The sequence below is a fragment of the Thunnus maccoyii genome, chromosome 10 (genome assembly GCF_910596095.1).
Source record: "Thunnus maccoyii chromosome 10, fThuMac1.1, whole genome shotgun sequence".
In the NCBI taxonomy this organism is placed as follows: Eukaryota; Metazoa; Chordata; class Actinopteri; order Scombriformes; family Scombridae; genus Thunnus; species Thunnus maccoyii.
The window spans coordinates 24,501,892-24,515,020 of NC_056542.1; the positions used below are offsets into that span (position 1 = coordinate 24,501,892).

Consider the following 13,129-nt stretch of genomic DNA (forward strand, 5'->3'; position numbering starts at 1 on the left):
GGTTGACATTTGTGTTTTTTAGTGAAATGCCACCACAACTATCTGATGGCTTGCCATGAAATTTTCCCCTCAGGATAAATTGTGGCGATCCCTTAACTTTTCAAAGTGCCGTCACCAGGTCAAAATTTCAAGCATTCAGCTCAGAGCACTAATGTGCCTTCAGTATAGCCTCACAGAGTTGCTAGCATAGCTGCAGACTCTTAGCATTCACTAACATATTTTAGTGACAGTGTGTGGCTTATTTCACGTGGTTTAAATGTTTGTTCATCTAGTTTACTTAGACAAGAGATCAGTGGCTCAAACGTGCTGACAAGATACAGTCACAGCACTTTTTCTTTTTGTCTCCAGAACCTTTGTACAAGGAGCAGTCAGAGCATTTAAGACCAATAATATTCATCACCATCATCACCTCTTCTCTCTTCTGACTGTTACAATCAATCCTGTATTACAATCTTGGTTTAAAAAAAAAAAAAGTATGCTGTACCTTTGTCAAAATGTTAGATTTACAGCCTCTGGTGGCCTGCCAAAACCAACCTAACGCTCTCAGCAAACTGAACAAACGTCACTTCTGCACTTTAGACCACATCGGCCTTTACATAGCAACAACCAAGGCCAGTCTTATACTCCATCTCCATTTTTTTGTAGCTGTGCAATCTTTTATGGATTTCCATAAAACTAGACTATGAATAAATGGCCCACTTGTGCAATTTTGGATTAATTTACATTGTTACATGAAGTTGAGGTAAATCTATAACTTTTTCCCTTTAAGTGACGAACAACTCTTTTTTTACCTGTCCAACTCATTCACTCAGTGCAGCATAGATAAAACAGATAAAACAATCAGTAATAACTCAAAAGGAAAGTGGAATGTTTTTTTTTTCTTATGATAGCAGACGTGTGGGTGCATTTATTAGTAATTTGTTTGGAAAAAGAGTAGGAGGGCATTTAAATGTGAGTCGAATCCCATCACTGAATACAGTAAATTAGAACAATAAGCAGTGAAGAGGTGTTTTACGTTTGTTTATGTATCTACAACATAAATATTACATCTGTCTATGCAAGTCATAAGCTTTTGTAGCTCATAATTTAAGCAGGACAGTTAACCCTTAAACTTTGTAAATGAATCATCCTCAGCGCTATGGATGTCTTTGTGTGGGAGATTACATTAAAGACCCATAATCTCTATATTTGTAAATTGAATTTATAAAAGGCATTGCTCATTTATTTTTCCAGCCAGGCATGAGAAAACATGTATCTAAAAAGTTCATTCAATTAAATTTAATTCCACACTTGAGGTTAAAAGTTAGTGTTCTCAGTGCCCTGCCAGTTCTGCCTGCTCTTCTGCCATCTCATGTTGTTCAGGTACAAGGCATGATTTCAGTCCAAATCAGAGTTCAGTGACAGTGACCTATTTGTGGTGCACACACAAAGAATGATGCTTAACTTGGCAGCGGTTGTATGGCGGGTATTCAGGCTGCAGTGCACATTCTCCTTTTAAACTCATAAATGTTTACGAGAGGTATAGTATAGGAAACATTTACAGGAACTTGGCAGTATAGTCACATCATTGCTGATCTACTAATCTACAGAAGTCCTCTTGCAATGCATAGCTCAGTCTGGGTCATCCTTGTTGTTATTAGACCAAACACATGATAAGCATTGCATATTTCAGTCTCTCTTTCAGCGTCTCAGTGAATATTTCATTTCTAATGTTGATAGAACGTAAAAACATAATGCCAGATTAAGGGGAATTCCACTGATTACGCATTACATACAGATAAAGGTCAGTTTACTGTCATGGGAAGTACTCAGCCTGTTTAAAAATAGATGTACAATATCCTCTGTGACTCAAGTGGAGTCTGAAAAAGTTACTTAAATGACGTTTAAATGTTTAAAAGTGCTATATAAATATATAAATACATTTGTCACTGTCTTAACAGATATAGAATAGAAACAGATATACAATCAGTAAGAGTTAAGCAAACATCTATACAAAGCAAGAACACTTTCTCTGTGTTATGAATCGTACTCACAGACTCACTGAGATTAAGGCAACTTTGCAGAGGAGTAGTGCTGTTTCATAACTGAGCTGCACACTGAGGGTGTATCAGCAAGTTTGGTAATGTTATTACTGTGGTGCTTTGCAATTAAAGTCCTGCATTGCAATGTGTGAACAAACAACAACAACAAAAAAATGAATTTAAATGTGAATAACTCAAATTGTCTATATATATATATATATATATATATATATATATATATATATATATATATATATATATATATATATTTAATGCTTGATTTTCTCAGTAGTACCACAAATAAACATTTAAGGTACAGTGTAAAGTTGTGAAAATCATAGTTTTTCCATACCATAGTCACTTAAAGACCAACTGGAATCACATTTAATTAACCCTCTTTGCAGTCAAAAATAATGTCATGTGTTTGCAAACAAGTGTTTTTAAATGCACTGTTAATAGTTTTGTATTATTACAATGAAGAAAAAAGGTCTTTGAGGAAAAATCAGAACTGTTTGTTTGATTGATATTAGCTGACAGGCTAATGGTGTTACACTATACAGGATGGAAACAAAGTAAACAAACTCCTGAAAACAAACAAAACACCAGCATTCAAGATCTATAGTCTTCTTATTTATTGTGGACAAAAACGAACATGTTTCAGTCAGGAGTCATCATCATCGGTGCAATCACACATCTTTACGCTGATGATAGCTGATGATGGCTGATGATGGTTTCTTGCTTTTGTTTTGTTTGTATTGATCCTTGCCACAATCGTGCACCCAATACTTTGCTTAAGATTTGGAGCTGTGCGCACCGCTACTTTTCACTATAAACAAACTCCTGTAGCTACATGTCATAGACAGACAGTGTGTCGCTAACATGGATTTTGAAGAGCAATTACCAAACCAGCATCTAACAGATCTGAAGTGACATTTTCAAGTATGTTTGAGTGCTGTTTAATGCAGCTGATTGGCTATCTAGCTTACTAACTGACATTAGCGGTGCACTTTTCCCTGTTGAATCTTTATTTGGTGGCTAGTTCAACGAGCTAAGGTGCAGGACAAGATGTGTGTTCATGTTTGTACGTTAGATAAGAAGGAGACTTTAGCAGGAAAGCTAATGTGGCTTGTTGTTCAGAGTCTGTGGCTCTTGTGTTGCGTAACAGGATGCTATCAGGCTCAGTGTGACCATCTGCTTCGCCTTTACATTATCACTATATTAAAATAAGGACTCCAGCTATATAAGCAGATGGCAGAATGGCATTTAATCGAAAACATAAAAATGTAATTTTTTCACCTTTGGTTTTTGATTTTTTCTCACACGAGAGCACAAGTGAATTACAGAGCAGATATGTATCAGTACTGTGTATTTATGGTGTTTCTGAATTGATGATATTGCCCAAGAGTTTCAATCTAGATGAAAAAAATAGATACAAAGTGGTTTGAAACAGCTATTTCAGTGTTAGGAGTAAATATTCTCATGTTGAAATGATTTTTGACATATCAGCAGAATGTTAAACAGCCAAACAAAGTACCAGCCAATTATTCACATGAACTTTTTTTATGTAAGCTACACACCAATGCAATAAAATAAGCCAATGGTTGATGAAATGCATGAATGAAAATCATCAAAAAAGAAAAGATACGTTTTCAAAGTCACTAATTGTCATCTTGACTTATAAGGAAATGTGTACAACAATACATAACACAAGAATAATCCATCTGTTGGTTGAAGCAGCCATTCAAAACATGGCATCTATAATTTGAAAATATTACATTAAAAAATGTGATGTTGTAAGTGACCAAAGGTATTTTGTTTGTATCTATAATTTCACTACTGGACACCTAACATACCATATGCACACACCAAGTGACATATTGCTTCTCTTTAACATTTGAAGGCCACTATGGTTTTATCCCAGTCCCTCCCATCTCCATTTTGCTTCATCTGCTGTGGAGGTATAAGACCTTCAAGAGGAAATGAGCTCCAGCTCCTGTAGAGAGCTGAAACTGCTACACGAAAATGTTCTGGTGCCTCTGCTTCATCTCTCAAGGAAGATATAGTGCAACCTAGCAGTTCCTGTGTCTACGTGGGTCAAAAAAGGACAGGTTCACATTTTCAAGTCAGTCTTGAATAAATATTCATATGGCCTTGTGTACAATGAAAGAGATATTAGTCGCTGTCCTTATCCTGTGCAAAAAAAGTTATTTAAATTCCCTTTTTTGTGTTACCATCATTCCTCAGCAGCTCAGCAAGGCGATTGAATGGAATTTCTATGCAAAAAAAAAAAAAAGTTTCTGAAAATATATTGTACAATGATGTTGAGCCACAGCTATGAATGGCAGAATTCACTCCCAGCTTCCGCTGAAGTTCCAGCATCTGCATTAGTTTGCCTGTATTTGCCTGTTTGATTAAACTGATCAGACAGCAACACCTGGAGAGCACTGAGTGACAGCAGGGAAATAAGTTTTTAGGAAGGACACAACTGAGAGAAGTACCTAATGGGGAAAAATTAACTGAGAATGAAGATAAAGCAACATTGGATGAGCGTTTCTTTAATTATATTCAAAACAACTAGTTGGGTGATTTGACTTGATTTTTCTTTAAAATATTGAAAGTAGTATTAGTCTTTCAGAGATCACATGTAATTGCAAGCTATTTTTAATTCTATATGAATGATATTGTTTATTATGATGATTTGCTCAAGTTTTGAACATTCACAGCATAAATAGACACTGTGGTCTCTGTTGCATTGTGCTCTATTTTTTGTTTGTTTGTTTTTTTTATAATGATTTTTTCTTAAATAGTACTAACAATGATTGAGTAGAATGTTTTTGTAATTTTTTTGTAATATAAAATCAAAACTTAGTCTTTGCTCTTTCTGTTAGTGTTTACATTACAGTTACAGATCTCTTTTTGTAAAACTGTTAAAACTGGTGTTGAGCGGTCATTAAGAAATACATATGGAGGAAATCATTTATTTTTTTCAGATTTGAGAATTCAATTGAACACAGAGGGTGCTAATGTCACTGTGAAGTATCTGGAAAGACAGTTTATTTTTGTCATTTAGTCTTAAAGCTGCTATCATGTAAAAAAAATCCAATGCAACAAGACATCAGCAAGCAATGTTAAAAAATTGAGTTAATTTGGATTTGACAAAACACAAGGTCTCTGCTGTCATATATACAGTGTACAGCATGGTTGAGTGGACTTCAGAAGCTCAATGAGGGCATCCATTGGGCAGATGGTGCATGACACGACAAAAACACAGAGCCTGAAGTGAAATACAAACCAATTAACATGATTCTTTCTCTCTGCTGCCACCTGATGTGGCTTCATTTGCCCACGTCAGACATTGTTTCAAGTCTGAGGTTTCAAACTGTCCCAGATAACAGTTTGGTTTTTCACATTTTCTCATCACTTCTGAGAAGACAAGCCGTTTCCTGATGGGGTCTCTCAGTTCATACATGCCTCTTCTCACAGTGGAAACTGTCACTGCTGCGTATTTCACTGTCTGGACAGCTTCCACATTCTGAGTTTAATTGGTTTCTTATTACAACCATTTTAGTTTATTTCAGACTGACTTTTTCAACTTTTTCATTAAACCAAGACTCATCAAACAAGTAGGCAGTTTTCAACACTTCTCTTGTTTTTTTAATGTACAGTATTTTCTCATGTCCACTGTGACCTTTCTACTGTTATGGGGGGGGGATTAATTCCCTTATACTGCAAGTCATTTTTGATTCACTTTGGTGTACTGTACCATTTGTTCAATCATCTGCAGACTACAGGACTGAGCGCTTGTGGTCTCTGTCTCATCGTACAAACACAAACACACTAGAATACTTCTTCAAATGCCAAATAAATGTGGTTGGTTTGAAATGGTGTCAAATGGTGTCGTTCCTGCGGCCTGCATGGTTTGTTGCCTGTGTAATGTTTGATATGTACGTCGTCACTGATTATGTTGCCGCCTTATATTTTTTCTTACTTTACTGACAGATAATTCAGTAAACGAACAATGTATGTGGGGTTCATTTACAGATATTAAACAAAATACTGTGGTACACCATCTACAAGATTTTGTAGAAAACAATGCTGCAAGTTTTATTTTTTAGCTCTCTAAATCCATCTTTGCCTTCTTTTAGCAGTAAATGTGAAGTATTTGTATTATTGGGGGAAATTTTAAATAAATAACACATTGGGGATAAACGTGATCTGGGCATCCTTAGGTGAAAGTGTAAAACCTGAAAAAGTGTGTGTCTAGGATGCTGAATAGTCATCATGTCTGCACAGTCAATCAGAAGAATGTCATTGATGGCATGATACAGAGCAAAAATGTGTGGAAACAAATGAAGTTCAATGTAATTAAAATATTATGAAGTTATTGCTGTGAAAATATAAAAGCCCTTTGGGGTCGTAGTGGATGTCTGGCAGAGGGCACCAACATGTCCAGAAGAGGCCCATAGAGAGGAAGAGGAAGAGGGATTCTCCTTTTTTTTTTTTTTTACATTTCCTTCCTGATGACTTTAAAATAATCGTATGTTTATTTTTCTACCACTTGTGCAACCAAATTATAGTTACTTAGTACATATAAAAATTGATAATTTTCAAAATACAGCACCATCACCATCTGCAGCCTATAATGCCATTCAGAATTCAACACTGCTCCTTATCCTTCTCCCAGAAATACTGTCATTGGCGCTTCCTAGACCTCATAGAGGAGATGGATACAGATGTTACATACTGTAAATAAATGAAGTTGGGGCCTGGATCTTCAGTCAAATGTCTTAAACTCAAGAAATGCATCTCATTTGCTTACCAGTTCAACCTTAAACTGGGCAGTGCTCCCATATAATGAGACATATATTTTAAATGTACATTGCATATCTGGGTTTTATATTGTATTTGGGAGTATTGGGAATGCTTTTTGTCCTGTTCTTTTGTTATTATCTGTTATCACATGATTTAAGTTAACTTCTCTTTAAACTTCTGGGGCAGTCGGACCTAACTCATTGCTACATGTAATTGTCACCTCGGGTAAGAGCTGCTTCAGTCATAAGTCAGAAAAAAAGTCAACACGTCCACATATTCATCTCCACCGCAAACACCCAGTTTATGATACTTCACTTTTCATTTACAAACTGAGTGGTTGGAATATAAATGTGTGTGCAGATGCTTTGACATCTTTTTTTCTACAATTTTTTGCACTCAGTGACATCTTGACTTGAATGCAGTACCTCTCAAAATGTTCCCATTCATAAATCAGGAGAAATGAATCTGTCACATGTCTATCACAGTGTCATTAACTGATGTGGAGGCATCGGCATGTGTGTGTGTGTGTGTGTGTGTGTGTGTGTGTGTGTGTGTGTGTGTGTGTGTGTGTGTTTGGCTCAGTCTTCAGCTATATGCAGACAAACAAGAAAGTTCAGTTCTAATTCACTTACTTACGGGAATCAACTCACAGTGAGGGCCAACGTTTTTGGGAAATCTCCTCTTTGTTTACTCAACACTTAAGTACTCACTTCTTCACTGTTTGACTGTTGCATATTTGAGTTGAGTGAGAATTTTTTTGACATGGTAATGTGTCAGTGTCTTTTATTATTTATCAAAGAGCATTTCCACTTGGTATTGCCATGATTTTACATGCGTGTGAGTGTGCTGCTCGTTCCTGCATGGGTGTAAAGTGAGTAGAGCAAGGTCAACGAGGCAGAGAGAGAGAGAGAGAATACTGCAAAACTATGCTGCTTTAAAAAGTGACCCTCACTTCACTACCTAAGCCAGCAGGGACACAAACAGAAAGCAGTCACCTCAGTATAATTACAAACACTAAGGAGCATCAGGACAACATGGAATTAGCACAAAAATCCAACCCATCCACATTATACACAATGATAAATAAAACTACTTGGAGAATTGGAGTTAAATTACACACAGACAATGCAAACCCAATTGTGATTTGGGCCTAAAACACACCTATAAAATAGCCCTGTATCTTACCATCCCAATGTACAGACTCATTGACCAAAGTCTGGCCACTGAAACAAAGACAAGTGAAGACAGGGTGTGTTTTTTTTCCCAATGACTATTATTGATAAGTTCTGGTAGGTTTTAGAAAACAGTGATTTAAAGGGTATTCCTGGCTTCCTGCCTGAGCTTTATTTGTACAGGCAGTACCCTCCAGTGGGGCAAATGCCTTCACAACTTTGGCTTTTGACTGAGATGCTGATAATGTGAGGTGTCTCTCCAAGACATGTGAGTTTAAAATATTTCAGACGTAGGAAGATGCCAATGCTAAATTCTGTTATACATCACTGTCATGGTCCATGTGTGAATAGACGATGCACATGTCAACACAACTGTTCTGTCACAATGATCTACAGCCTTCCCTTTGGACCATTTCTAAAATAACCCTTGAACTTCTCTTTCTTTATGACTAACAGAGACTGTGTCATGATGGCAGGCCAGTATTTAGGTCAACTTTGGAGTGTCTGGCAGTGAGCTGCTAGCTGTGGTATCTTTTCAATCAGGGATCTCTTCCTTGTCTTGTTCAGTTGCACAGTCATGTATGTGAGAATAACAATGGAACAACAACATAAGAGAATAACACTGGAATATTCAAGGGTGTCATTTTTTATGCGACAGAGAAGCTACAGAAAACACAAAGCCAACAAGTTATCAATACAATGAAAAAAGTTTATTTTCTGTGTCATGTCAAACATCTGGCCCATCCAACATGGGATTACAAGACACCAATATTTATAAAACATACATCTTCTGGTAATACACACCATACAGAAGCATGTGGAAAAAGAAAAGAAAAAAAACACAAACAAACGCAAAATCCCAAATGAACTGTTCATAGCAAAGAACTATTACATATCCACAGCTTATTTCAGCACTTCTTTTTTTTCATATGTGAACAGCCAATTCAGTCTTTGTGCATCATCCATATTTACAAAATCAATATCTGTTTTAATAATAATAATAATAAAGTAACATAGATGCACCATTCTGTACAGTTTTTTCATTGCTTGTAATTAAGAACATTGTCCCTCACACTCATTAATGCCTTGCACCTGTTATGAGTAGCGGAGCAGGTGGACTCAAATGCGGAGGCTGCAGGCTGATCGAGGCTGATGAAAAAGTTCTTTATTTCAGAACTGTGCAGGCAAAACAAAAAGCTGGCTGAGCTCGGCAAAACTGAACACCGGACAAGACTGAAGAGAACAGACCAGAGGATCCAACAAAACTGAACTGAAAACCAGGACTAAAATACAAACTGAACTAATCAAATAACAAGGAACAGGTGGCAAGACACAAGGGCAGGTTGGGAGCTGATAGGCTGAGGGAAACACAGGGAGCAGGGCAGGGCTGACGAAACTGATACAGTTGTGAAGGTAACAGCAGGCTGGGAAAAACACTGAGAGCAGGGCAGGGCTAACAAGCTTGATGCAGGGAAACTGAAAACCAAAACCCAGAAAATACAAAAATACACAAACCAGCATACATTAACCCGTCAAAGAATAAACATGGATATAAACTTAGGTACACAACATTATGAGCTAACTAATAATGGAAGACAGTCCTTTAAACCCACAATCCAAATCATATCAAATGAGCAAAACCATATGACCAAAAGGACTGGACAGAAGTGTAACACAAAGAGTCCAAAACCACGAGTCCATGACGGCACCTCTCTTTTTTCTCAGCTTTTACTTCTTTTTTCCCCATTCATTTTTGGTTTATATATTTTACTTTAATATGTTCACTGTTATCTCAATATGGATCAAACATCTTGGGCAAAGAAATTTCCATCTTGAAAAATTACTGTGCATAGTGATGATGGCTGGCTTCAATATATCAGCTCATGCTGTAGCTATACGTATGTTTATTCTTCATTCTTTATTTGGATCCTCATTAGCTTCATTAGCTTCATTAGCTTCATTAGCTTCCACAAAGTGATCACTAGTCTTCCTGGAGTCCACACAAAAACATTGACAATAAAACAAACAACAATTTAAAATTACATTGATCAATAAAACAAGAAAAAGCAAAGCAAGCCAAATATAAAGATCAGAAAAATAAGTGAAATAACTCATACATATGAAAATACAAACAATACAAACTTACAATAAAAACAAAAACAAAATTGTCAAGATGGAAGCAAAAAAGAAAGTAAATCTTTCTGAAGGTAAATATATACTTTTTTCTATTTTGAATGTGTTCTATTATCTTTTTCTTTACATACACACCATTCATAGCCGAGTTCACAAACAGGACGTTTAAAAGAATAGATGAGTATCAGGATGTGCTATAAGAATAGTTATTCCAGTAAAACCAGTTAAAACAATGCTGCAGAACTTTCCTCTTACGTAATTTCTGGTTTTAAGTGACACTGAAGCATGTCGCGTGTTCAGGTCAAGTCTCGTTCCATTGATTCAGGAGGATGATAATCACTTTTGTCAAAGGTTGACAAAGGTTGTTAAACTATTGATGAATTTCTGTTTTGAATAAATCTAAATGACATTAAAGTGAATCCAGAACTGTCTTGAACAAAAGTCATACATAAGTCATAAAGTCATACATATTTGACAGCAAATTTCAAATGATTTTAAACAGGAAAAGACAAAATTTCACATTACAAGTTTTAACCTATTTTAAATGCCATTTATGAAAGCAAGAAATATCATCTCCCACAGAACTGAAAATCAATTTGTGCAAAAACAATATAAAAAACAAATATGTCATCTTTCTGACACACACCGGCACATTTGCAGTTTGTAAATTAGCTTCTTTGTTCTTTTTTTGTTTTTTTTGTAAAATTGAATTTCAGTAGGGTGTGGTGTGGTTTTCCACCACACAAATAAGCACCAAGAGAACATGAAAATAAAAATCACATCAAGATCAATTTACCAGCTATTCTGGAGCTTTTGATCACATTGCATGATCTTCATCATCCATGTTGTTTTGTCAACTGCTGTTTCCAAGGTCAAGAATGAACTTTGAAACTCAGTTAAAATTTCTATTTTATTGACCCTAAACTGAATAAAGACAAAGTTACACTAATATTAGAAGCAAACTATTAATTTATTACCCTCATTTTAACTTAATGGGGTACAAATTCATAAGAGGTGGCAAAAATAACGTGCAAATGCAATAAACATGATGCCTTTCCCGTAAGTCTGATGAAAAATATGTTGCTGAACACATTAATGAACTCAACTTCATTAACATCTTTTCTTCCTGGTTCAATTTCAAATTCCCAGAACTGATTGTTAACAAAATGAAACAATAGCTGTGCAATTATTCATTCGTCAAAGGTTTTCCATAAAGAATGCCTTGTTCGTTTGTTTGTGTGAGGGAGGGAGGGAGGGAGGGAGGGAGATATAAGTGCCAGTGTCATAGGGAAGTTCACCAATTGTTCTCGACTCAAGCTCGTCTCAGGTGATCACGACTGCAGGTGAGTTTCAACATTTGTATCTGGAAGTTGTAACTCTTTTTACAGTGGACTAACTTTATCGTGTGGCTCAGGAAACTGATTATTTAAATTGTAATTATTTTATTATTATTTACACTGACTTAAACTCATGTAGAGATTGTTGAGTCACTGCTTCTAAAATGCCAAATTGGTTTAAGATGTGAAACATTTTCTATAGATGATGATGATAATGATGATGTTTAATGATTTGGTGTCTGTTTCAGTGTCGCCTTCTCACACCAGAATGTTTTCCCTCCTTTTCTTTGCTGTGCTCTGTGCCAGCTGCCTGGCAAAACGTAAGAATTGAAACCATCTTTCTACACCATTTCTGTACTTTTTGCACAAGCATCTAGCTTCTACTGAGATATTTGTATAAAAATGATGTTAACCTATGATGTTGATTGAATGTTTTTGTTTTTTTTTAACGCTCCAGCTGCTTTGGTGCACTTCTCCTACTCCCGAGCTATTGGAGGTGGTAGTGGCACTTCCTTCTCCACAGAGGGGCAGGGACGGATCACAGGGGTCAGGGTCTGGGAGAGAACAAGCGCTTACATTGCTGGGTCAGTCTTTCCTCTAATCTTGTACACCTCCACCTCTTTTCTCAACAGTCAGTGTTTAACTCTGCTCTTTATGCATTTTCTCTATTGTTTACGTGTTCTTGCTGGATTCATTACAATATCTACATTATGAGTGTTTAACAGTGTGTTTTCTCTCTACTGTCTCTGCCCTTGCAGGATCCAGCTGCGCTATGATTACATTTGGTCTTCCAGGGTTGGTCACAGTGTTGGCACTGCAAATGAACTGGCCCTATTTGACGATGAGGTCATCGTTCAGGTGAGAGATTTCATTGATGCTGAAATATTTGGTATAATCCCAGGTGGAGTCTGCTCTATAGTGCTTCAGTTTTGTTTTCTTTTAATACAATATAATTTTCTCTAATCAACATCTAAGATATCAATTAGATATCTTTATAACTTATTGTCCATTTTATTATATCAGTCCAGAAATATTAGTTGTAGCAACATTTTTCTTTTAACTGATAAATGAACTGTTATACTACACAGCATCCATCTATCATTATGTGTAAAATGTATTATTTTATTCATTTATTCATTCTTATCAAGGCCTTACTACATCTACCAACTGTGTTGATGTGCTCACATAATCTCACATGTTTCAGATCTCTGGTAAATACCACTCCAACTACATCTATCAGCTAATATTTGTGACCTCCAGAGGACGCTCTCTGATTGTTGGACAGCCAACGCAGGTCAATCTTCTGCCCTTTCTATTACATCTATCAATACTAGTAGTCATGGTCATACTGTGTATTAAAATTTGATGTTGTGTTACAGACCTCCTTTAACTTCTACCCGATCCACCCGGACGCAGAGCTCAGACTGCTGAGCGGCCGCTTCAATAGCAATGGGATTACTTCACTGGGGGCTCATTGGGGAGTGGTCTTCATGGATCAAGGCAACAGCACTGGCACCAGCCATTAATGGGAAAAACTGAAGAAAGGATTAATATTCCAATACTGATTAATAATTAAAAACCGTGAATACACCGTATATGATTACATGAAGGAATTATTTACTTAACTAGATTAATGCAGAAGTGTGTGTTAACA

At 36.3% G+C, this 13,129-nt stretch overlaps 1 protein-coding gene across 1 annotated transcript; it reads left to right on the forward strand.

The window, feature by feature from the left end:
* Window positions 1-11,412: 11,412 nt before the first annotated feature.
* Window positions 11,413-13,062, forward strand: LOC121906259 (zymogen granule membrane protein 16-like). Its single transcript, XM_042425016.1, has 6 exons — window positions 11,413-11,481; window positions 11,724-11,795; window positions 11,933-12,059; window positions 12,234-12,333; window positions 12,680-12,769; window positions 12,855-13,062. The coding sequence occupies exons 2-6, from the start codon at window positions 11,744-11,746 to the stop codon at window positions 12,999-13,001; spliced, it is 516 nt and encodes a 171-aa protein (XP_042280950.1). The 5' UTR covers window positions 11,413-11,481; window positions 11,724-11,743; the 3' UTR covers window positions 13,002-13,062.
* The last annotated feature ends 67 nt before the right edge of the window (window positions 13,063-13,129 follow it).

Coding starts and splice junctions, on each gene's coding strand:
- LOC121906259 (XM_042425016.1), top strand. CDS start 11,744: ATGTTTTCCCTCCTTTTCTTTGCTGTGCTCTGTGCCAGCTGCCTGGCA. Junction 11,796..11,932: donor TGCCAGCTGCCTGGCAAAAC/GTAAGAATTGAA, acceptor TTAACGCTCCAG/CTGCTTTGGTGCACTTCTCC. Junction 12,334..12,679: donor ACGATGAGGTCATCGTTCAG/GTGAGAGATTTC, acceptor CACATGTTTCAG/ATCTCTGGTAAATACCACTC.